This window comes from Apodemus sylvaticus, chromosome 9 (assembly GCF_947179515.1).
Source record: "Apodemus sylvaticus chromosome 9, mApoSyl1.1, whole genome shotgun sequence".
In the NCBI taxonomy this organism is placed as follows: Eukaryota; Metazoa; Chordata; class Mammalia; order Rodentia; family Muridae; genus Apodemus; species Apodemus sylvaticus.
In genome coordinates this window covers 100400393-100426473 of record NC_067480.1, presented here as the reverse complement: position 1 = coordinate 100426473, position 26081 = coordinate 100400393, and the positions used below count along the sequence as shown (strand labels likewise).

Genomic DNA, 26081 nt, shown 5'->3' with positions numbered 1-26081 from the left:
TGGTCACAGCTGTTCGTGGAGGCATTCAGGTCCTCCTGTAGGACATATTTGTGAAGTCAAAATCAAGAGTCAAACTGATTCTCTCGCTCCAATAGGAACCTATTAGAAAGGGCTATCTCATTGAAGTCTTAGGTCCCAGTTCAGACCATGGCAAGCCCTTAGTGACACAAGGAGAGTGACAGCCGTGTGGGTAAGGCGCTTGCGGCCCAGCTTGATGACCCATCAGGCTGGAAGAACCACAGGATGTGCATGCCCACACATACATGCACACACTTACAAAATTAAAGTTGTTTAAGAAAACTTAGACAAAACAAGTTACTTACATTGTTTTTGGGATCTTTTAGATTAAACATCAAGCTTCTATATTTATTCTTATACTTGGCATCTGTGTCCCGAAAAAAAGAGAAAAGTTCTTTTTCAATTTTTGTGGCAACTTTTGCAGCCTTTTCCTCTGGGATCTTCAAGTTTGAGTCTGTAAGCCTTAATATGAAAACACTTCAATTATTTTCAGACCCATGAAAAGCCCATGCCATTCGACCACTGGGAGATGACAACACATTACCTTTTCATGAGGATATCTTTGAGGGAGTGCCGGACACTCTGTCTGATCTGGTCTGCAGACGGCTTGGAGGCTGCGGCTGGCGGGGGCACGTTAGGGCCGCCCTTTTCAGCTTTCTTCTTCTTTGTCTCTTGCTTCTCATGAGTACCTAATTTTAAAAAGCAGCCAAACTCATTAAACTGCTTTAAAAGACACTTTCTCTATAATACATGGTATAAGTTTAAATTCATGCAGACTTAAGAATTTAGAAATAACACCAGACCCAGAGTTCATTATTCAAACAGTCCGGGTGAAAATGCTACCTAAAATTCCCTGGGATGTAGCGGCCCTAGAGTCATAAAGTACACACACTCAGGTGGTTTGTGCTTTCAAAATATTTCCAAGATATGCCGCCCATCTGTAATACTAAATACATAACCTCCAGTCTTCCTACCTGATCTCGCTGCTCTCTCTCCTGCAGAAGTGACAGCTGCAGATTCCTTTGCTATTTTTTCACTTTTTTCTTCTGATGATCTCCGGGGTAAAAGTGGTTGGCCTACCTTGCGAAGTGGGGCTAGCTGCCATTTTTTAATTTCATTATCTCTACTGTCAGAGGAAGATTTTCCTTCACCAGACTCCTGAAAAACACAATTTGTTTCATTAAAACAAAAACTACTTACTATTTAAAACAAACCTCAATAATACATAAGTGAAAAAAATTAAATCTAGTTAATATTACAACCTGTAAAAGACTAAACACTTTCAAATTCAAACATTTAAAATTCTGTTAAGATATAAAAAATAGGGGCTGGAGAGATGGTTCAGTAGTTAAGAGCACTGACTGCTTTTCCAAAAGTCTTGAATTTGAGCTGATTCTTGAACTGATTCTCAGCAACCTCATGGTGGCTCACAACCATCTGCAATGGGATCTGATATCCTCTTCCAGTGTGTCTGAAGATAGCAACAGTGTACTCACATAAATAAAAATAAATAAACCACACACACACACACACACACACACACACACACACACAAATAAGTTACCATCATTAAAAAACACAAGATTCTACTGTTAAGCATCTCCTTTGTATAGAACACATAATATCCTATGAAAGAGAAAAACAAGACGGATCCGGCTGGAAGGACTGAGTCGACTGTAAATGTGAAGGAGGAGGGGCTATGGATAACGGAGCACCTGCATTTGCCTATATTCCTAAAGAACAAGCACGGCTCATTAACTTCAGCACAGGTACCAGTTATGCTCCCAGAATGTCAACAGGCAATTTTAACCCCCATCAATGTACCTACTATGTCTCAGAGAGAAATTAATCATATCACACTAATATCGAAACATGGGGAGAATAACAACTTACAGACCAAGATCAAGATAAATGTGGAAACGTTATTTTCTTTAATGTAATAAGAATGCTCGGCCGGCAGTGGTGGCGCACGCCTGTAATCCCAGCACTTGGGAGGCAGAGGCAGGCAGATTTCTGAGTTCGAGGCCAGCCTGGTCTACAGAGTGAGTTCCAGGACAGCCAGGGCTACACAAAGAAACCCTGTCCAAAAAAAAAAAAAAAAAAAGGCATGCTCTCATTTTCTTACGTTTTGGTTTTCTAACCAGACTTACTTAATATTAAGAGCAGAAATGTGGTGGGGTGTTTTTTAAGGCTTATTTTCAGTTTTCTATGTATCCATCTAAGTGCACCATAAGCAGGCCCAGGGCCTATGGAGGCCTGAATAACTGTCAGATCCGAGACCTGGAGTTTCAAATAACTATGAGCTATGCTGGAACACTAGGGATTTCACCTGGGTTCTCTGAAAGAACAACCAGTGATCTTAACTGCTCAACTGTCTCTCCATCCCCAGAAACATGTTTTACTATTACAGGTCTGGTAATATCATTCCTACCACACATGGAAATGTAATAAATATTGCAACAGAGAAATTGAATAACAGGAAATCATATGTGCAAAGAAGGCAGCATAAATTACCATCAGATTAACCCAAAGACTCAGGAGCTCACCATCAGCCAGGGGTGGTGGGGCATGCATTTAATCCCAGCACTTAGGAGGCAGAGGCAGGCAGATCTCTGTGAGTTTAAGGCCAGCCTAGACTACAGAGTGAGTTCCAGGATAGCCAGTACCGTCTCAAAAATTACAAACAAAATAAAAGGGGTAGGGTATTCAAAAAGAGCACCAAGCTATGATGGCATGCTGCATGAATCTATAAACAGAACAGCTTCTAGGATTTCTGACAACATTAACAATGGTAACATTTTATAACACCCTTTAAGGTAAAAAAGACACAGTTCAGCCAAAAGACATATATTTCCAAATAGACAAGAAAGTATATATCAAATGTAATGACCAACAGTTAAAGAAATACATTAGTTTTCAGAGAACATACTGCAAAATGGTAATAAACACTCAGCAACATCAACTACCAACTTGATGTTAACCAAGAAAATCTCCAAACATCTTGTCAGACAGAAATGTTGAATGGCACAAAGGTTTGTCAAAATGGAGCTCAACCAAGACTAGTTACAAAAGGAGTGTGTGAAAGAACTGATTCAGCCAACAATGGAGAAAATTGAGAGGCCATCAGAGGATGCCCTGGCTCCCTTTCTCTGCCACAGGAGGAAGCCTGGCTATGCTCGGGAGCTTATGAGACTCAATGCAGGCCCAAGCTGAAGACCTCTAACAGAGCTGTGCTCCCTCTCCACCCTTAAAGGAGCTCCAGCCACCGCTGCTCTCCAGGTAGGAGCAGTTCAAGCAGGTAAGAATGGGTGGACCAAAGGCCCTTCCAGACAGCCTCCAAACCATAAATCAGTATTTTCTTTGCTTTTTAGGCGATATGCTTACTTATTCTTATACATTTATTTTCACTATGTTATTTCCTCTTGAGGGGATCTACTACAAATCAAAGATGAGAAAATCACTCAAATCACTGCTAATGAAAGAAAACTTAATTGGACAAAATAATGCATTTTCTCTATTTTCCTTCTTTTAGATACAAAATATTTTAAATTTTGTTTAGAAAATATTTTTAGAAGGTGATTTAAAATGTCAGATGGGAGGGGACTAGAGAGATGGTCCAGTGATTAAAAGCACTGTCTGCTCCTCCAAAGGACCCAGGTTCAATTCCCAGAGTTGTGAGCACAACTGTCTGTAACTCTAGCTTCAAGGGATCTGATACCCTCATACTAAGGCACATAAAATAATGTTAGATAAATTATGAAAAAAATAAAATAAAATAAAATAGAATGCCAGATCAAGGAAAACAAACTTTTAGAAGTCCACAGTTCAACAGGAAATGTGAGCAGAGTGACTTCCAAGCAAATGAGATCAAAGGCTATATTTATTCTTAAATTGTTAAACATTTTGCATTAAAAATGCAAAATTGTTAAACATTTAGTAAATATTTAGATTAAAAATGTACTTAGTAAGCATAATGTATACTTAGGTCACACACTCACATAACAACAAAGATTCACATATAAGCCTAGAGCTTGCTGAAAGCCAAAAAAAATTTAAAAGCATATGTGAAGCCCTTACTTTACAACAGAACTGCACCCCCAGCCTTAAATCCAACTCATTCTTATACTAAAGTAAGAATGTACGCTGTAAACAGACCTGAAGGAGTATTTTCTGAGTCTCATTTACGTCCACACAAAGCTCTAGAAATAACAAGCTTGTGTTGAAAGCTTACCCGTTTTAAAATTTTGACCTTGTGCTTCCCAGGGTCGTCTGAGTGTCTGTGTTTATCATCGGTGACCGCGTGCTTCAAAGATGTCGGCTTCCCACACTCCATCCTTTTATCTTCACTGTGGGCTTCGATGGGTGCTTGGGCTTCCAAAATCTCTGTGTCTAGGAGGTCGGTCTTTTTATCTTCTTCAGCACAGCATCTTATGCAAACATATTCTTTGTCCTCCTCTCCCATCTGCTGCGCTTGAGAAAGACTTAATCCAACACAGTCTCCATGAAACCAGTCATCACATCTCCCGCAGCCCACCATAAACCTACAAGGGGAGAAAGAAGAAGGGGGAAAAGTGATTTCTTTTAAAAACTTAGTATCGAGTAAAAATGTTTAATGTTCTGACAGTGTTTATATTTCCCATGAATTTCCAACATGGAGCAAGTTCTCAAGGAGTATTCCATGATAACGTTAACTTTTAAATCAAGCGACTCTCCTCTCTAGTGGGAAATGACAGAAGACACTGGTGGGAGATAGGAATGTGGACACAAGGCAGTCAAGAAAACTGGCATCCCACTGTACAAAAATACCACAGAACGAAGCACATAAAAAGACCCAGTCAGGTGTGAGATCTCAATCACAAGCTATCCAATTTAAGAGGTGAGATCATACAGACAACTGGGGGATTTGACTAAAAAACTCTCATTCCTAGTAGCCAGTATGTAACCTAAATCATTCTCATCCACTGTATCCTGTTGATTCAGCAGGATTCTTCTTTACTTCTGGATGTGCACTTCCTTAGTTAATGCCTTACGTGTTATTTGGCCAATTAACAGCACTCCATCTTAACATGAATGCACTTGCATGTAGGTTTTGATTCTGATTTCCTGAGAATTGTTTCTTTATTGCATAATCTCATGATTCAGAAGCCAAGCTGTGGTTCACCTAAAGGTATTTGCAACTACTTAGGAATATAATGGCAACTCATACATGATTAGTGATGCTGAAATACTCAGATCTCATCCTTTTCTCCATCTGGCAATTCTCGGTATCTCAAAGATTTGGGAAAGTCTTTTATAATCTGAGCACTTCGTGGCAGTGAATTTGGTTATAGTGGCACCACCAAGCATGCCCCGCTCCTTTAAAAATGTGTTCTCTAATAAATGGAATGTTTAAAGTAACCCGAGGCCCTGATTTGTCCAAATTTGTCAAAGGCCCAAAATTGTCAAAGTATCAAAATTAATGCTACATTTAGGAGGTATTTTTAAAGTGGCGCCAAATCCCCTCCTCTTCTACAGCGGTACTTCATCCTGTGTACTGAGTCTCATTAAATGAGCTACAATTGGCCCTTCTTTATCCTCAGTGGTCTGTCTGCGGCCAATGTCATCAATCAGGCTCCACCTTCCCTATGATGCACTTGGCTTGAAAAATACAGGTAAATAGGCTTTATTCGCAAACCATGAGAACATTGAAATAATGTAACATTTATTTGTAAGGAAGTTTCTCTTTTTGATGACTTTATGATGTCTCAATGACAGCTGTTCCACATGGTAGGGATCTTGAAGCATTCTTTCATGTTTCATACTTTAGTGCTCTTTCCTTGCTCCATGCAAAGTGTACACATTGCTATTTCCTGAAGCCAACTGCCTAGGTGAACAGCTTTGAAATTCTCTAGGCAAATGAGTGGTCCCTTCCTTCTCTACAACCACAGCTGCACTGACTTCAAGTCATGTTGGCAATGGTTTCAGTCTTAAATGACTGATTATGTAACAGTATAAAAGCATTTTCAAACTTTCATTTGATGTACCCAGGCCACTTCACTGATCTTTGATCATAAAATTTATCAAGAAATTATTTCATCATCCCTTGATTTCAAGTTTACTTTGGAAATGCTTGCACTCAACTGGTGACATGCTTTGAAAAATGAATCTCTGTCATTGAAGGATGTCATCTTAGTACTTTGGGTTTGGTTTTAAGAACAATGCTATTTAGATAAAACTTTCTACAAAACAAACAAAAATAGTAGCAAAAAAGTGTCCTGGGGGCAGGGGTGGGGTTACTTTAATATACTCAATTACTTGTAACGGTTAACACTAATTTCTACTTAGGAACTTCAAACAAAACATGAACTACAAAAATATTATTAAAGCCAAAATAATAGTAAAGAGAAGGGGAGTAGAGAAGGACAGGGGCAGGCCCCTCCTTATCCCCTCTCGGCTGTACTGCTTTAAAGGCATGAGGACTAGGAGGGAATACTTAGAAAGCGCAACACAGGACTCGCGGTAGGGGGATGTCAGTAACTAGTATTCCATTCCCTGCCCTGTCTCTGAATGTGAAATTAATAAAAGGAGAAATTTCCTCCTGGAGAACATGAGAGCCTGCTGCTGCTGAACAGGTTAGCTCGAGCAAATCAGTGCTCATCAGTGGTGGGAAATGCAGCAATCTTTGTGGCTTGTTCTTTACTACGCACACATAAATACCGACAGTAAAAACAAAAATTAGGTCTTCTGAAAAACAACACAAAGCAATTTCTATTTCTAATCTTAATTTCTTGGTAAGAGCTATAAAAAATCCTTAACAAACCTTAGTGGTTAAACTATACAGTTAATTCTAAGAAAACTGGATCTTAAAAGAAACAGGTCACAAATTAAAATGGAAGATATTACAATATGGGCCTGCAGCTTTGTAGGTAACTTAAGTGATTGCCCCAAACATCCTGCTACTACATATAAGAGTATTCCACATAAACACAAAATCATCTTAATAGTCAACCTAATCTTGGAAGAAAAATAGTTTATAAGACACAAAATGAGAAAACCAGAATCATTTATTCCAGAAGTACACCCTCGGAATCAAGTTCTCTTTTCTGAATATAAGACTGTAACTAACTTGATGTTGCTAAGGGAACTTTTTGATGCTTGTTCTCAAAATTTTGTCCAACCTACAATTACGGCTAAAAAAAAAATGTATTAGGAATTAGAGACACGGAGGAGGAAGAGAAGCCAAGGGCATAAAACACAAAGTGACTGCGAAAACTCCACTCACAGCACCTTCTGGCAAAGATTCAAAGTCACATTTACATGAACGTGAGCACGGGTGTCATTTTGAAAGTACATGGAAAAACTGGTAAGTCTGCATCAGAGACCTCTGTGTCAAGGATATAAGATTGTAATGCCAGGTCACAAAGGTCCAGAATACAAGACATACTATCCAACCAGACATATATACAAGAAAGCTATTTCCAATCGAAATTTGTGTATAGCACTAATTAACTCTACTGTCAAATGTGCTACTGACAAATAGCTTTCAGTATGACCAGTATATAAGATCAGATAATAAACTTCCATGTTTTCCTAATAGATCTGTATTTATGCGTGCAAATTAAAATTGAAAAAGTATAAATTGTGCAAAAAGTATGCTTTAGGTATTTTATGAATGGAAAGGTAATATAACAACATAGTGCTGAAGATTATATACACACACACACACACAAAACCCAACCAATGGCTTAGCTTCTTTATTCAGACTGAAAAAAGTACTTAAAGGTGTCTAAAGAGCCAATTCAGAAGCTAATTCTTTCCAACATACATCATCCAGATCAACTACACAGGGTCAACATCCAATCCCCACAGCTATCATGCTAAGCTATATTTCAGACTGAAGCAAAGGAAGTCCATACTTTATATAGCAGCGAAAGAAAGAAAGGAAGGAAGGAAGGAAGGAAGGAAGGAAGGAAGGAAGGAAGGAAGGAAGGAAGGAAGGAAGGAAGGAAGGAAGGAAGGAAGGAAGGAAGAGGGAGGGAGGAAAAGGAGGAGGAAAGATTGATTAAAGAGAATATGTAATCTTTATGTACTTTGTTCTTTACGTAATCTTTACTTTATGTAAGTTTTATTTTAAGTAGCTGCTCAAGTTATGAAGTGAGTGTCACCACTACAGAGCTGGTGCACACTCCTGAAGACCACACCATTAGGACAAAAGCTATCATTAAAGAGCTAATAGTAACATACTGAACATGGGTCCAAACTCTATGCCAAAGTAATTCTGGAGGTTCCTGGTCTCTGACTCTAACCATATGTCAGTGATATAAATTTTTTAAAGATACTAAATGAGGCAGAGGGCTGGCTTTTATTAAAAGTACAATTAACAATGTAAGTTAATCCTTACGTCTCTGAGACACAGAGTAAGCTCCCTTTGAAATATGTGAACATATCATAAATGTACAAACCATGAAAAAGCATGTAACTTGGATAAAGGTAGCACTATATTCAAACATGCTACAAAATTTAAAAGCAAGGATATACTTTTTCATAGAGTAATTTCTGACATTAAAATAGGACATAAATAGTAAAGATTTGAGCAGTATGAAGGCGGAGCCAAAAGGTCCAGGACAGCACAGATTACCCACTGAGCTCTCAAACAGGCTCTGCTACAGTCTGTCTCAAAACAAACAAAAAACTTACCAACCTCTCTGGCATAAAACTTAGTTTAACAATCCCCAAACTTGCCTCTTCCTCCCAATTAAAGAGACGCATACCATGCGGCTCACTGACTGCCCCTAACTTTAGTTCTGCTTTTATGTAATCTGAAGAGCTGGGAGAGGAAACTGTCATGTAACTGTACTATGTTTTCATTCTTTTTAGTGTACAATCACTGACATAAGACTCAAGAGCAACATGGGTCCTTGATCAGCACCACTGGCAGCATCTTTGTCCCTTCTCAAAAGAAAGCGTAAGAAAATACTCCAAACATGGGCATGAGATAAGCTCCTGACAATGGAGTCCAAAAGAACCCCACGGAAGAGGAGTGGTAACGTCGACTCTAAAATTTTCAAATATCAGAACTCCTAGTTCAATCCTTTGAACTATTAAAGGTTCTAAAAACAAATACATATTTTCAGTGTACTCCATAATACATACAAAATTCAGCTAGGTAATTTAACAGTTCCTTTTGCTACCGAACTCAGTTCCAATAGCAAATATGTTGGTTTTGAAATGGTAACGGTTGGTGTTTCAAGTGCATCATTTAAAAAAATAACAGCTTCAAAAGAAAAATAGCCATTCCATTAAGAGCTTTACACTTTATTACTAGTTCTGCAGTCAAATAAAATGACATATAACCTCCAGTCCTGAGGCAGCATAACAATTCTGATTAGCGAAAGGGGTTTGGATTTTATCAGATGCAATGACTACATCAAATTCTAACTGGTTACAATGACAAAACATGTCCATGCATATCAGACTGGTCAGACTAAGTTTTTCAAGATATTCTACAATGAACTATCTGTAAATTCAATGGTTCCAGGTTTCTATCATTTATCCAGGATTAGTAAGGGGTTTTTGGAAGTCTCTGTATATTAATTTTTTTCATATTAGAAAGTTCTCACATAGATCTCAATCCTCATCCTACAAGTTTCCCAATGTACACACCCATACAGATATGCACGAACACACACACACACACACCTGTTGCCATGTGGTTTTTTGCAAAACCCACATTGCTTGCTGGGAGTCCACATACATTTGCTTTCAACTGAGGTGGTCTGATCTGACCCTTCCTTTTTTACAGTAGCTATGTTGTCTGGGATGAACAACGGAGGCTCATCCAGAGAAAAGCTTCTGCTGCTTCTCCTTTGGCGAGGCTGTAGGTTCCTATCGGGCTTTTTTGGCTTCAGTTTATCCTCCTCCTTAAGATGCTCACTGCCTGGATGGTCGCACTCATCCCTCACGTGGCTGCTGACCTTCCCCACGGCTGCCTGGGGCTGAGGCTTATGGCTCTGCTTCTGACTGGAATGCACTAAGTGTCCAGTTTGTACAGGATGATGAGGCTCCTTAGAGAAGCCAGAGTGACCATGAGGCTTATCACTAAGAGAATGAGTTGAAGGTTTGGAAATTTGCATTGCGTTTTGATCTTGGGGTATTTTTTTCAAGACAGAATGAGCTTGGCTTTTCACAGATTTAACTCCAGAGTTACAAGTCTGACTCTTGGAATCCTTATCACCTTGTTTTTTTCTCACTTTGACTGGCCTCTGAAAATCAGGCTGGGGTTCTGGCTCATCGGAATTTCGCTTCACAGCCTTGACATTAGATTTAGTTTTGCTATGGCCTACTTCATGCTTTGCTGCCACAGTTTTTCTTGGTGTCTCTGTGGTCGTGCTCTGTTTAGAATGAGCTACAGCTTTTGTGTGTTTGGGTTTTATGTTTTGGGGCTCTACACTGCTTCTATCACCCTGAAGATTTGCTGATTCCATTTTAATACTTTGAGTAATATTCAATTGCTTTGAATTTTGGTCCGGAACATCACAAATAGTATTTTCTAAAGTACTAGTCTCTGGTTCCAAAGCATGACTGTCACCATCCTCCAAACCTGACTTCCTGAACTCTGTGCTCTGTAACTGAGCATCGTTAGACTGCAAGTCCTCCCCACAGCCCAGTGTTTCCAACTCATTTCTCTGAGGAGACTTCTCAAGCTTATCAACAATATCCACAGCATTCGGCAATTCCAAATGACATTCTGCCCCTCCATTCTCTTCTGTCTTATTTTTATCTGTACAAGCAGAGTCGCTAGGCACATCGGAAGCCTCGGGCTCCTCGGGGCCCCGGTCCCCCTCGCAGGGGAGCTTCACCTCCTCTGATTCGTGCTCAGGTTGTCTCCCTGCGCTCCTTCCTTCAATGGTGTCATCCAGTTCACCCGAAACAAGATCACTCTGCTCAGCTTCACTAACTGGAAACTTAAATAATGGGCTACTGTTAGTCTCCGCTTTGCATTCCACCAGAGCTGCAGGGTTGTTCTCTTCCATACTAGCACTAGTCTCTGAAAGGAGTGGACAATGTATCTCAGGAGATGGCACGTTCACTTCACCCTGGTTATCACACGCATGTTTAGGACCAAACTCAGCTTCCTCCTTCATTCCAACACAAGAAGACACTGAAGAATCAACTGAAGATGCAGAGACTTCTGGCACCACGTCCATCTGTTCCGCATGCCGGCCACTCCTTCTGCTCTCCTTAGGGTGCTCAGATTTCAGTGATGCATAAACTTCTTCTTTACCCTGACATCTTTCTGGTGGTTTCACCCCTACTTTAGAGGTAGATAAAGTCTTCCCAGATGGCTTTTTTGTGCTTAGAGGTGCTGCATTTGAACGCTTGGCAATAGTGCTTTGTCGCAAACTTCTTACTTGTTCTATCATAGGGGGAAAAATAAAATAAAAATAACTTAGCTATTTGCTGTGTGCTTTTATTTCAGTAGTTTAAAATTTATTACTTCCTTATTCTGACCTCTGAAACTTACCTGATTATTATCAATAAAAATGTACTGAGAACTACTCTTGATGATCACACATATACTAATATATATAATGTACATGTACATTATATATATAGCCTAATATGTTAATTTACATTTATTAGAGTCTCTTGAATTCTGTCAGATGAAATAGAAATTTCAAACTCATCTAATATTTAAGAAATATTTAGCAAGTATTCTTTCTATAAGAGATGGAAATCAAAGCAAAGTGAGATCCATGACCACTTAGCTATCTTAAAGAAATATTAATACATTCTAAACATCAGATATTTCTAACTATATAAAAACAAGTACAAATGCCAAAAGTCTTACATGCAAACAAAACCTTGTATCATAAACAAGATCTATTGTTTCAAGATATAACCTCTAAAAACCTTCAATTCCCACCTTAGTATATTTCCTTTTTAACACTAAAGGCTGTTTCAAGGAGTGAACAAGTCTCACGTAGCCTAAGCTAGACTCAAAATCTTCAAGGAGATCTTGAAATTGATCCTCTCTCCTCTACTTCTCACATTCTGAGATTTACAGGCTGCACTCTAGAACAACTGAGTTACACACTATTCCTATGCAAGAAATTAAAGTTTGTACCAAGAGTGCCCCACACAAACCGACAAGTGAATCACTAACTAAAACAAAAAAGTAAAATACAAAAACAGTGTGATGACGCCGTCTTTTAACAGTGCTCCTAACAGAGTCCACTCAATTAAGGGAGAGTCCCTTTGACCCGAGCCTGAAAAATCTTCCCAAGGAAACACACACAGTGAAAAGAACTAAAAGAAAACTTTAAAATTTCACTAACTACAAAAGGAACTTGTAAATTAAAATTCAAAATACAAGGATAAAGGTATAACTATCTTGCTACATCAACTCCACATGCATGCTGATTTATTTTAAAGTTACTCATTCAAAATAAAATCCCACTACAGCACTACTTTGAATATGTCCAGCCTGTCATTTGTCATAGAGGATGATGAGACTACTGAAGAGTGCGCTTCTCCTCCAGGTGACACGGCCAGCCATGGTGTCGCTAAGAGAACTGTGGCTCTTCAGTGTCCCACTGAAAAGTCAACCACCTAGTCATCCCAACTCTGGAACCTTTTCTACTCCCTCGGGGCCCCACAATCTCTGAACCTTTGCAACACACTCAACAAGTCTACAAAAGTGGGCCGGGAGGTAGCTCAGTCCCTATGGTGCTGCTCTCGATCCCTGACACCCACAGACAGGACGAGTATGGACGCACGTCTGCAAACCCAGTGCGGGAGGCAGGCAGGGCGCTGAGACAGGAGATGCTGGAGCTCCCTGAGAGACACCGACTCAACACGTAATGTAGAAGGCGATGGACAAGACACTCCTGAAGAGCACGTGCAAACGTGCGGCGCATGCACACACACAAATGTGTATACAACACATAAAGACAGAACAAATAGGAAAACATTACTTAATGGTTTAAGAATTGCTCATCACAGGCTCTCTATTTTTAAAATAACTACCGGATTTTTATTTCCGTATTTAGGTAACTTTTAAGCTCTGAACTCTATGTTTAAAATAAAACCACTGAAAAACAATAATACATGTTAGCTCTGAAGTAGATGCTAAAATCAGAGTGGCATGGTAGTCAGCTGAGTCTGAGGGTATTCTGATGAAATTTTCAAATTCATATTTTCAAATAGGAAGAAACTTAGTAGGCAAAGGATAAAGCCACCTTTACTTCTGTAAATATAAACTGCCTTAGTCTGAAGCATGCCTTTCAGAAAAAAAAAAAAGCCCTTGTTATTTTTTTCTATATTTTTTAATCTTATTTATTTTTAATCTTATTTATTTCTTAAAGTCTCATGTACAAGTAACTGGTTTTTTAAAATTAATCATGGAAATTATGATAAGAACAACCTTGTTTCCTTAGCTACAATAAAGGATCTTTTTTGAAAAGGTATGAATCTACAGAAAATAAAGAGCAAGAGGAAACAATGACACATTTGGTGATTCAAGCAAGGAACAATTAAGGAGTATACCTGAGGCAGACACTAAGCTGGCAAGTTATCAAATCCACATTTTAACACCTGCTCTAAACCCCTAGAGTTTAGCCCCTAAAGCAGTGGGTCTTCACCTGTCAGCTGTGAACCCTTTGGGGATAAACAACTCTTTCAAGAGGTTGTCTAAGACCACTGGAAAACACAGATTACTTATGACAGTAGCAAACATACAGTGATAAAGAAGCAACAAAAATAATCTTATGGTTGGGGGTCTGTACAACATACAGAACTGGCTGCAGCACTGGGGAGGTTGAGAGCCTCAGCCCTAGAGAATAGAAAGGGGTTACAGATTAGGAATGCCAAAGTTGAGAGCAGCAAATATGAAGACGGTAACTGTGAAACAGATATTTTATCCACTTCCTTCCAAGGGTACCATATATGCTAATGAGACCATAGAAATAACCTCAACTCTGGTAAGAGATACCACAAAAGACAAGTAATGCTCAGTCATGAATCCAGTCCACACAGTTAAGTCTTCCCACAGCATCTGTCCCAACAGGCGAATCTGGCAGGGTGCACTCACTGCTCCTCTGTCCTGCATGTCCTAAGGCCATGGCTCCTCTGAGGGATGTCAACCTCAGACTTAGTGAGCCTCAGTGTCACTGCAAAAGCAGGAACTGCTCTACCCATGAACTAAGTGTGACAACAGAGTGACCTCTGCCCCTTCAGGCTACAAACCCCTCCTCACTGGCCCAAGAAAGCTCTATCCTCCAAATGGTGTGCATCTTCCTGGCAGCAGCCAGTGGTTAACCTGTGATGTACAGAATCTCTGTACATCTGATGTTTGCTCAGCTTTTTGATTTTTTTGTAATTCCTAAATAAAACAAAGGGGAGGAAGCTTTCTAAAATGAAAAAGAAAAACCAAAATATTAATTTTCTTTCAAAATGAAGAGATGAATCTTTTTAAAAACACTTTGTGAATATCCTAATAAAGATAAAAGGTATTAATAACTTAAAGACAAAAGCTATTATATACATTTTACTAAAAATAAATGCATTGCTATTTTCAGGGTCATTCTGCAAACAAAACCAAGAAACATTTGAGCATTAGAAATGCAACACTTGACAGAAGGGCCAGAGGAAAATGAAATAATTTCAAAAGACCAAGTAAAAAAGATAATATAGTAGAGTATAAAGAAAAGCCAGAATCTTTCACCAGATTTCTGAATTCCAGAAAGCAAGAGTTGACAAACTAATGAAAAGAAATAAAGTGTAGAAAAACATTTCCAAAAGTGAACAATTGTTCCGAGACTCTGAATCGAACGAATGCTAGCTAACCTTAATACACCAAGCTTGCATGTCATGAAATATATTTTTAAAATAAATGGAAAGATTCTACAAGCTTCCATCCAGCATTTAGCAATACCACCCCTCCCCCGCAAAAATCAGAAATCAGAGTAAACAACATCCTAAGTCATATGCTTAGATCAGTTCCTATGGTAATTTGTCTTTGCTAAAGTAAGTTATTCTCACCCATGTCCACACAAACAAGTAGGATAAGATACTACTGACACAAACACTGAGGCAGGACTTGGTGGGAGAACAAGGAATGTTTTCATCAAGAGTGGAAGGGACTGAGCCAGGCGGTGGTGGCGCACGCCTTTAATCCCAGCACTTGGGAGGCAGAGGCAGGCGGGTCTCTGAGTTCGAGGCCAGCCAGGTCTACTGAGTGAGTTCCAGGACAGCCAGGGCTACACAGAGAAACCCTGTCTCGAAAAAAACAAAAAAGAGTGGAAGGGACTAAAGGAAAATAACAATGAGGGAGATACGACCAACATGGTGTGTGTTTATGAAATTGCGAAAAGTTTATATGCATATATAGTTTAAATAAAATTTTCATATCTGGGCTAATAATACTCCTTCCCAGAGCCAAAGACAACCTAACAAATAAAATCCCAAGACTAGGCATGAAAATCTCCCTTTTCAGTTGTTAGTGTTGTCCAAGAGATTCCCAAAACAGTACAGCCTATTGCTACCTTAGGTTGCCACCAGGTTCCCTATTGCTGAAGACAGACACCATACACTTCAGACAGAGGGTCCAGACAGACGTGAAGCTGACCTGAAAGCCTTCTCCCCAAAGACTAGCTTTCATGGTACCAGAAAGTGACATTCAAGCTTCCAAAGGAGGGAAGGAACAACCAGAAGTACTATCCAGCTGTGACACCTATGAGCCTCACTAGAGACCACACAGCAAGCACAGTAACCCTAAGGGTGCAGCAGTACACAAAGAACTTGGCAGTAACCAACAGCTCTATAACTGGACTAAAAAGACCCAGTCAAGAAGGAAACTATGCCTAGTACTGAAACCACAACCAACAGGCAGTCAAGTCACGAGCCTTGCAACAGAGCCTCAAACCACCAAATTACCAACACCAGCATAACTCCTGACTACAGTCTAAGTATGCTTCCTTATATCCTGCAGGCAAGTGTGGCCTTACCCCTCAAGACAACTTCTCTTTGTGACAGACAGGGACCAGTACAGAACACCACAAGTCAGAATGCAGAGTTGTAGAACATAGTTCCAGGCTGGGCGTGCTGGCACACGCCTGTAATCCCAACACTTGAGAGGCAGAGGCAGGCGGATTTCTGAGTTCAAGGCCAGCTTGGTCTACATTGTGAGATCCAGGACAGCCAGAGCTACACAGAGAAACACTGACTCAAAAACAAAAAAACAAAAACAAAAACAAAAAACAAACCACCACCAACAACAACAACAAAAAAAAAAGAACATAGTTCCAATGGACATACATCTACAGAAGAACTGCAGCACCTACGCCTCAGGAACCATCACAGAAGAGGTGGAGGAAAGACTGTATGAGGCAAAGGAGGAGGGGATTTGCTCTAAATTTGCAAATCCTAGGAATGTCAGAAGCCACACCCATAAAATCTCATCATCATGACTGCCTAAACATGAGCAGAACCCAAAGTGAACAGGGAAAAGCCAGGAAGCTTCAACCCTATACTAAGAACTGGAGACAACTGAGAAATGCTGAGAAAGAAATAGTCTTCTTTAGGGAAAAGCAAACTAACTCGTTATCCAGCATCAAATGTTCAGCCTTGAAAACACAAAGAAGTAGCATTATATAGATTCAGAGGCTGTATTTGGATATTTAGAAACACACACAAACACAACAATAAAAAAAAAAAAAAACATGCCATACCCAAATAGCGCCAGGAGAGAGCCAGCCTCCCAGGAATACACAAGCCTATGGGCACACAGCCCTTAAAACCACCACTGCTGCTCAGAGGGACCCTCCCAGAACCCTCAGGACACAGGAACCTAGGAGCAGCCTGGGACAGGAGCCTTCCAGTTTCCATCTGCAACCAGAGCTGGTCCTGTGCCACAGTGCTACATACACAAATACCACCATGAGAGAGAGCCTGTCTCCCAGCAGAGCCAACACACCTGTGGGTACAGGTAAGACCACGACTTCTGTTCAAATTCCTGACTAAAGAGGGACCCTCAAAGGGCCATCAGGACATAGGAAGCAAGGAACAACTGGGAACAGGATCCTTCTGGTTCCTGTCTACACCCCAGAGCTGACTCTGTACCACAGCTCTTCATACCCAAATTTCTCCTGGAGAGAACTGATCTCCCAGGGGTACTGATACACAAGCTTGCAGGAGGGACAAGCCACAATCAGAAACAGCAAGAACAGCTAACACCAGAGATAGCCAGATGGTGAGATGTAAGGCCAAGAACATAAGCAACAGAAACCAAAGCTACTCAGCATCATCAGAAGCCAATTCAACCACCAGAGCAAGACCAGGATATACCAACACACCAGAAAAGCAAAATTCTGATTTAAAATCACATTTCATGATGAAGATAGAGGATTTTAAGAAGGATATAAAGAACTCCCTTAAAGAAATTAGAAGACAGGTAAACGGCTAGAAGCCCTTAAAGAGAAAACAGAATCAAATAGGAGAAGGAAATGAACAAAACCATCCAGGATCTAAAAATGAAACTAGAAACAATAAAGAAATAACAAAGGGAAACAACCCTGGAGATAGAAAACCTAGGAAAGGGATCAGGAGTCACAGATGCAAGTATCACCAACAGAATACAAGAGATGGAAGAGAAAATCTCAGATGTAGAAGATACAATAGAACATTAACACAACAGTCAAAGAAAATGCAAAAAGCTCCTGACCCAAAATATTCAGGAAATCTAGGACACAATGAGAAGACCAAACCTAAGGATAATAGGGATAGAAGACAGTGAAGATTCCCAACTTAAAGAGCCAGTAAATGTCTTCAACAAAATTATAGAAGAAAGTCCTTTGGAGCTGGGACAGCAGAGGATGGATCATCTGGGTTCAAAAGAGAAAGGAGAGGCTGTCTGGAATGAGGAATGAATGAGTCATGAGCTCAGGTGGCTTCTTGTAAACTAATTCCCTAATGAATAAAGGAGTCAATCACTGGAGGAAGGGAGAAGAGGAGAGAAAAGAAGAGAGGAGAGGAGAGGAGAGAAGAGAAGAGAAAAAAATGAAGAAAGAGAACCTTAGGGTCTCTCTGGTATATGTACACACACACACACACACATACACACACACATCATGACCACCACCACTGCTGAGGTTGAAACCCTTATTGAAAGTTGGTGTGTGTGTGAATCTATGAGTGTGCATGTGTGTGCACTCAGCTATGTGTATAAAAACCCAAGGCCCACGATACATGGGTTCTTCCTTGAAATCCCAACTGTTGACATGCTGGAAGAGCTGGGTACGGTAATTACTTCTGCCCCTAGGCACTTTCACTTGACTGGCCAGCACTTATTCAACTGGCCACCATAGGTCCTCTTGTCCTTGTCAGCTGTCCAGGGGCAATATTTTTTAACATGGATGAATATCTCTTCAAAACTTTTCCAATGTATTTATTACGCATAAAAAAGCCTTTCTCCAGAAAAAAAAAAAAAGTTATAGAAGAAAACTTCCCTAACCTAAAGAGATGCCCATGAACATACAAGAAGCCTACAAAACCCCAAGTAGATTGGACCATAACAGAAATTTCTCCTGTCACATAATGTTCAAAAGACCAGATGCACTAAACAAAGAAAGAATATTAAAAGGAGAAAGGGAAAGGGATCAGGTAACATATAAAGGTTATATCAGAATCACACCAGACTTCTTAGGAGAGACCATGAAAGCTGAAAAGATCCTGGGCAGATCTCATACAGACCCTCAGAGAACACAAATGCTGGCCAAACTACTATACACAGCAAAACTCTCAATTACCATAGATGGAGAAAACAATATATTTCGTGACAAAATCAAATTTACACAGTATCTTTTCACAAATCTTGACCTACAAAGGATAATGGATGGAAAACACCAACAAAAGGATGGAAACAGCACACTAGAAAAAGCAAGAAATTAATCTTTCAACAAACCCCAAGGAAGATAACCATACAGACATAAAAATTACATCAAAAATAGCAGGAAGCAACAATCACTAGTCCTTAATATCTCTTAACATCAATGGACTCAACTCCCCAATAAGAAGACATAGACTAACAGACTGGATACATAAACAGGACCCAGCATTTTGCTGCATACAGGAAATGCACCCCAGTGTCAAAGACAAACACTACCTCAGAGTAATGGGCTAGAAAATAATTTTCTGAAGAAATGGTCCCAGGAAACAAGGTGGAGTAGCCATTCATTCTAATATCAGATAAAATCGATTTTCAACCAAAAGTCATCAAAAAAGATAAGGAAGAACACTTCATACTTAACAAAGGAAAAATCTACCAAGAAGAAACCTCAACTCTGAACATCTATGCTCCAAACGCAAGGGCACCCACATTCATAAAAGAAACTTTACTAAAGCTCAAAGCACACCTTGTACCTTACACAATAATTGTGAGGGACTTCAACACCCACGCTCATCAATGGACAAATCAGGGAAACACAAAATAATCAGAGACACAATGAAACTAACAGAAGTTACGGACCAAATGGATTTAGCAGACATCTATAGAATATTTCATCCTAAATCAAATGAATATTTCTTCTTCTCAGTACCTCATGGTACCTTCCCCAAAATTGACCATATATTTTGTCACAAAACAGACCTGAAGAGACATAAGAAGATTGAAATAACCCCATGCCTCCTATCAGATCACTACAGATTAAGACTGATCTTCAATAGCAACAAAAACAACACAAAGTCCACATGGAAGCTGAACAACACTCTGCTCAATGATAATTTGGTCAAGGAAAAAATAAAGACTTTTTAGAATTTAATGAAAATGAAGGTACAACATACCCAAACTTATGGGACACAATGAAAGCAATGCTAAAAGGAAAACTTATAGCTCTGAGTGCCTCCAAAAAGATATTGGAGAGAGCACACACTAGCAGCTTGACAGCACACCTGAAGCTCTAGAACAAAAAGAAGCTAATTCACTCAAGAGGAGTAGACAGCAGAAAATAGTAAAACTCAGGGCTGAAATCAACCAAGTAGAAAAAAAAATTATACGAAGAATCAACTAAACCAGCAGCTGGTTCTTTGAGAAAATCAACAAGGTAGATAAACTTTTAGCCAGATTAACCAGAAGGCACAGAGACAGTGTCCAAATTAAGAAAATCAGAAATGAAAAGGGAGATCTAACAACAGAAACCGAGGAAATCCAAAAAAATCATCAGATCCTACTACAAAAGCCTATACTCAACACAACTGGAAAATCTGGATGAAATGGACAATTTCCTAGACAGATACCAAATACCAAAGTTAAATCATGATCAGATAAAACAATCTAAACAGTCCCATAGCCCCTAATGAAATAAAAGCAGTCATTAAAAGTCTCCCAGCCAAAAAAGCAGAGGACTAGATGGGTATAATCTAGAATTCTATCAGACCTTCAAAGAAGACCTAATACCAATACTCTTCAAACTATTTCACAAAATAGAAACAGAAGGAATACTACCAAATTTGTTCTATGAAGCCACCGTTATGCTAATACCAAAACCTCACAAAGACCCAACAAAGAAAGAGAACTTCAGACCAATTTCCCTTATGAATGTCATGCAAAATACTCAATAAAATTCTCACAAACCGAACCCAAGAATACATCAAAAGGATCATTCACTACGATCAAGTAGGCTTCATCCCAGGGATGCAGGAATAGTTCACTCAATATATGGAAATCCGTCAATGTAAGACATTACATAAACAAACTCAAAGAAGAAAACCACATGATCATTTCATTCGATGCTGAAAAAGCATTTGATAAAATTCAACATCCCTTCATGTTAAGTCTTGGAAAGGTCTGGAATTCAGGCCCATACCTAAACATAGTAAAAGCAATATACAGCAAATGAGTAGCCAACATCAAACTAAATGGAGTGAAACTTGAAGAAATCCCACTAAAATCAGGGATTAGACAAGACTGTCCACTCTCCTTACCTATTCAATATTGTACTTGAAGTTCTAGCTAGCAATTGGACAACAAAAGGAGGTTGAAGGGACACAAATTGGGAAGGAAGAAGTCAAACTATCACTATTTGCAGATGATATGATAGTAAACCTAAGTGACCCCAAAAACTCCACCAGAGAACTCCTAACGCTGATAAACAACTTCAGGAAAGTGGCCAGATATAAAATTAATTCAAACAAATCAGTAGCCTTCCTATACTCACAGGATAAACAGGTGGGGAAAAGTCTCCAACACATGGGCACAGGGGAAATTTTCCTGAACAGAACACCAATGGCTTATGCTCTAAGATCAAGAATAAACAAATGGGACCTCATAAAATTGCAAAACTTCTACAAGGCAAAGGACACTGTCAATAGGACAAAACGGCAACACACAGTCTGGGAAAAGATTTTTACCAATCCTACATCTGATAGAGGACTAATATCCAATATATACAAAGAACTCAAGAGGCTAGACTCTAGAGAAACAAATAACTCTATTTAAAAAATGGGGAACAGAGCTACACAGAGTTACACGTTTTCTCTCAACTGAGGAAACTTGAAGGGCTGAGAAGCACCTAAAGAAATGTTCAACATCCTTAGTCATCAGGGAAATGCAAATCAAAACAACTCTGAGATTTCACCTCACACCAGTCAGAATGGCTAAGATTAAAAACTCAGGTGATAGCAGATGCTGGCGAGGATGTAGAGACAGAAGAAAACTCCTCCACTGTTGGTGGGATTGCAAGCTGGTAAAACTACTCTGGAAATCAGTCTAGCGGTTCCTCAGAAAATTGGACATAGTATTATCTGAGGACCCAGCCATACCACTCTTGGGCATATACCCAAAAGACTCTCCAACATATAACTAAGACACATACTCCACTATGCCCATATCAAACTTATTTACAATATCCAGAAGCTGAAAGAACCCAGATGTCCTTCAACAGAGGAATTAATACAGAAAATGTAGTTCATTTACTGAATGGATTATTACTCAACTATTAAAAACAATGAATTCATGAAATTCTTAGGCAAATGGATTGACCTAGAAAATATCATCCTAAGTGGGGTAACCCAATTATAAAAGAACACACAAAGTATGTACTCACTGATAAGTGGATGTTAGCCCAAAAGCTTCGAGTACCTAAGAAACAATTCACAAACCACATGAAGCTCAAGAAGGAAGATGAAAGTATGGGTGCTTCGGTCCTTCTTAGAAAGAGGAACAAAATACTCACAGGAGCAAACATGGAGACAGTCCAGAGCAGCAACTGAAGGAAAGGCCATCCAGAGACTGTCCTACTTGGGGATTCATTCCATATACCATCACCAAACTCCAGCACTATTGTGGATGCTATGAAATGCTTGCTGATGGGAGCCTGATATAGCTATCTCTTGAGAGGCCCTGTCAGAGCCTTACAAATACAGGGGGATGCTCGCAGCCAATCACTGGATGGAGCATGGGGTCCCCAATGGAGGAATTAGGGAAAGGACTGAAGGAGCTGAAGGAGTTTGCAACCCTATAGGAAGAACAGTATCAACCAATCAGACCCTCCAGAGCTCCCAGGGACTAAGCCACAAATCAAGGAGTACACATGGTTCCAGCTATATACGTAGCAGAGGACGTCCTTGTCAGGCATCAAAGGGAGCAGAGGTCCTTGGTCCTATGAAGGCTGGATAGATGCCCCAGTGTAGGCCAATGGAGAGCAGGTAAGCGGGGAGTGGGTGGGTAAATGGTAGAATACCCTCACTGAAGAAGGGGGAGGTGGGGGGAAACCAGGTAAGCGGATAACACTTGAAATGTAAATAATGAAAATATCCAATTAAAATATACATACATACATACATACATACACACACACACACATATACTGTACAGATGGAAAAATAAAAGGAATAAACTGGTAAAAAAAAAAAACATGCTATGAATTTAAAAAGTTCAAGGTTCAAGGAGAGATACAGAAGTTTAGATGGCGAAATGGGAAGGGAGATACAATGTAATAGCATTAGAATCTCAAAAGTTAATAATTTAAAAAATGCTTAGACCAAAAAACATATTTTCAAAGTAATTTTTCAAGCCAAATATGACTAGAAGTCTCCTGTAGTCTTAGTACTTGGAATCTGGAGATAACATGACAAAGGTTCAAAGCCAGCCTGAGCTTCAAATGGTGTCTGAATTCAGCCTGGGTAGAGAGACCCTAATGATTGGTTGAGTGGCAAGTAGATAGGTGAGTGGATAGATAGGTAATCTGCTTAGCATTGTACAACCTAACACTTGTGTTTTATGCATCTGATTTTCTGGCTTAACCTCTTGGGAAGAATTACCTTGTGCCATTAAACGAGGTGATTTTCTTGGTGATCTTACTGAATTGTCTTCTACTCTGTCCCTCAAACTCCTGTTAGGTAAAATCAATTCTTCTTCATCAATGGTATCATTACCACTTTCTTTAACAACTCCTTCATCCATAATATCGTCAAGACCAACAACTAGAAAGAAACAAAAACAAAAATTATTTTAAAAAAAATTGGGTGTGTTATTAATTTAAAAGCAGCACATGGAAAAAATCAAAGTGTTTTAATGTGATACTGAACAGCCATAAAAATCTAAGTCTATTGCTAACATATGAGGTACTTTACCAGTAAGCACCCACATCTGTTTCATTTGACCAATGTCTACCCTGTGAGGTAACTAGTCAGAGAGAATCAGCAATAATCCTTGTTGATCTGACCTCAACTATTGCTCTATTATCATCTGTGTTCCCCTTGAAAATGTCAAGGGTCACTATACCTGGAATACTCAATTATCTCAATTCTACTGAGGTGGTACAAAAGTGATCTATGTCTTGAAAAGCTCCTAATTCTAGGTCCATGCCCAAACCTACGGTAATTAGAAACGTCATGCTGCATATGTGGGGATGATGTAGGGAATTCATGGATGGCTAAATGGGGAGGGGAGGGGAGGGGAGAGGAGGGGACAGGAGAGGAGGGGAGAGGAGAGGAGGGGAGAGGAGGGGAGAGGAGAGAAGGGGAGAGGAGGGGAGAGGAGGGGAGAGGAGGGGAGAGGAGGGGAGGGGAGAGGAGGGGAGTTAGTTAACTGGCTGTCCTCCTTCCCAGGGCTGAGTATCGTAGTTATACAACTCAATGTTTTCCGAAGCAGTAAGCCATCACGCAATAGAGGATGGGCATTCTGCCTGTCCTGGCTCCTCCATCTCTGAAAGGAGGACAGCAGGCCCTGTGCTCCTTTCCTCACAGTGCTGTGGTAGGGATCTAGTGGGAGGATGTATGAACTCAATCTGTAAGCTTCAGAGCACTAGACAAATGTTAGCTCTTATCTGCATCCTAGGGTTAGAAAGAACCTCAAAAGGTGATCTAGTCCTCATTGTTGTGTCCAAGTAGAAGAATTTCATTTAAAAGAGATCAACAAGATAGTGGTCTATCCGAAAGTTCAAAGAGAACAAATTTCTTAATAACTATACTTTCAAATGACACAGTCTTTTTGAAGAGCAATTCAGCAATTAATAGATTTACAAACTGTGCAAACCCTTTCCCAAGATAAACATAAACAGCGGAAAAAAGAATTGCAAGCCGGGCAGTGGTGGTGCATGTCTGTAATCCCAGCACTCTGGGAGGCAGAGGCAGGCGGATTTCTGAGTTCGAGGCCAGCCTGGTCTACAGAGTGAGTTCCAGGACAGCCAGGGCTATACAAAGAAACCCTGTCTCGAAAAAACCAAATCCAAAAATGGAAAATTAAAAAAGAAAAAAAAATAGAATTGAAAAGAGAATGTTGGCCAGAAAACATTCTAATCTTTGTTCAAGAAGTAATTAATATAAATGAAATGCATGTCCATGTCCACTCCAAGGGGCGAAAAACTGACAGAATGCACGAGAGCACACTAGTCGTGTATCAACTCTTCTCCATAAAGGCAAAGGGCTCCTTCTCATCTGTCTTCCAAATATCTTACTACAAAGCATGCATCACTCTCCGAGTCTGTGGTCTACAAAATACCACAGGAAAATTCATCAGAACTCTCTTAAAATACAATATAGGAAGAGACAGATGGGAAATCCAGTGAGGCTATTCTATCATGACCAAATATTGATGTTACTCTACATACTCAGAAATGCATACATTAAGTATTGAAAGTAAATTATGAGATATATATATAGATATAGATATATAGATATACATTGGAAAGATGCATAAAAACACAGACTGTCACACAGACTATTAGCACCAACTATCTATAGCAGTTAAGATAGATAAGGAATAGTTATTATGCTAGGTTCTTACTCTTTCTGTCAGCAAATTTCTACAATACACATGTCTTATATCAAAATGGTGGTGGTGGGGGAAACAATCTAGATAAGTAAAATCAACCACAAGTGGCTAATTAATAATGGCTTAGGGGGCTGGAGAGATGGCTCAGTGGGTAAGAGCACTGACTGCTCTTGCAGAGGTCCTGAGTTCAAATCCCAGCAACCACATGGTGGCTCACAACCATCTGTAATGAGATCTGATGCCCTCTTCTGGTGTATCTGAAGACAGCTACAGTGGACTTACATATAATAAATAAATCATAAATCTTAAAAAAAAAAAAAAAAGAATGTAACTATTAAAAAAATAATGGCTTAGGTATATTTGAATCCACAGGCCAATTAATAAGTTTTAGAAGTGTGTGTACACATGCCATGGTTCATAAACGTGCAAGTCAGAAGACAGCCTGCAGGATTCTGTTCTCTCCTTCCACCATGTAAACTAAATCCAAGGGATTCTACACTGAGGTCTTCAAGCTTGGCAGTGAGAACATTACCCATCATATGTCACTGGCCTTAATCTGAAGTTTTTTGAGATAAGTTGCTTATAATACAGAAGTCATTGCAGGTGCCTCCCTTCCTACCTCCTGTCTGCTTGTGGTGTGTTACTACACTGATGTCAATGTGTTTGCTTTACTTGACTCAGTGAGCCTTTGAGTTAACTGTAACAAGGACACTGAAAGGGGACACAAAACTAAGTCTATTCCCAGCATTACTTGTATTCTTATCTACATTTAGGAACATAATAGTATTTAAAAGTCACAGCCACTCCTAAGAAG

The 26081-nt window shown here is 39.7% G+C and overlaps 1 protein-coding gene across 9 annotated transcripts in view; it reads right to left on the bottom strand.

The window, feature by feature from the left end:
- Positions 1 to 26081, bottom strand: part of Phf3 (PHD finger protein 3) — a 70514-nt gene that overhangs the window by 17142 nt on the left and 27291 nt on the right. For 4 of the 9 annotated variants that reach the window (XM_052192804.1, XM_052192806.1, XM_052192808.1 and 1 more), the window contains 6 exons: positions 23314 to 23475; positions 9697 to 11413; positions 4250 to 4559; positions 993 to 1176; positions 563 to 707; positions 324 to 480 (listed from right to left, as the gene is read on the bottom strand). In XM_052192804.1, coding sequence (XP_052048764.1) covers positions 324 to 480; positions 563 to 707; positions 993 to 1176; positions 4250 to 4559; positions 9697 to 11413; positions 23314 to 23475 — 2675 coding nt within the window. Of the gene's footprint in view, positions 1 to 323; positions 481 to 562; positions 708 to 992; positions 1177 to 4249; positions 4560 to 9696; positions 11414 to 23313; positions 23476 to 26081 lie in introns of those variants that run through there. The other 5 variants (XM_052192807.1, XM_052192809.1, XM_052192811.1 and 2 more) reach the window with 3 other exon arrangements.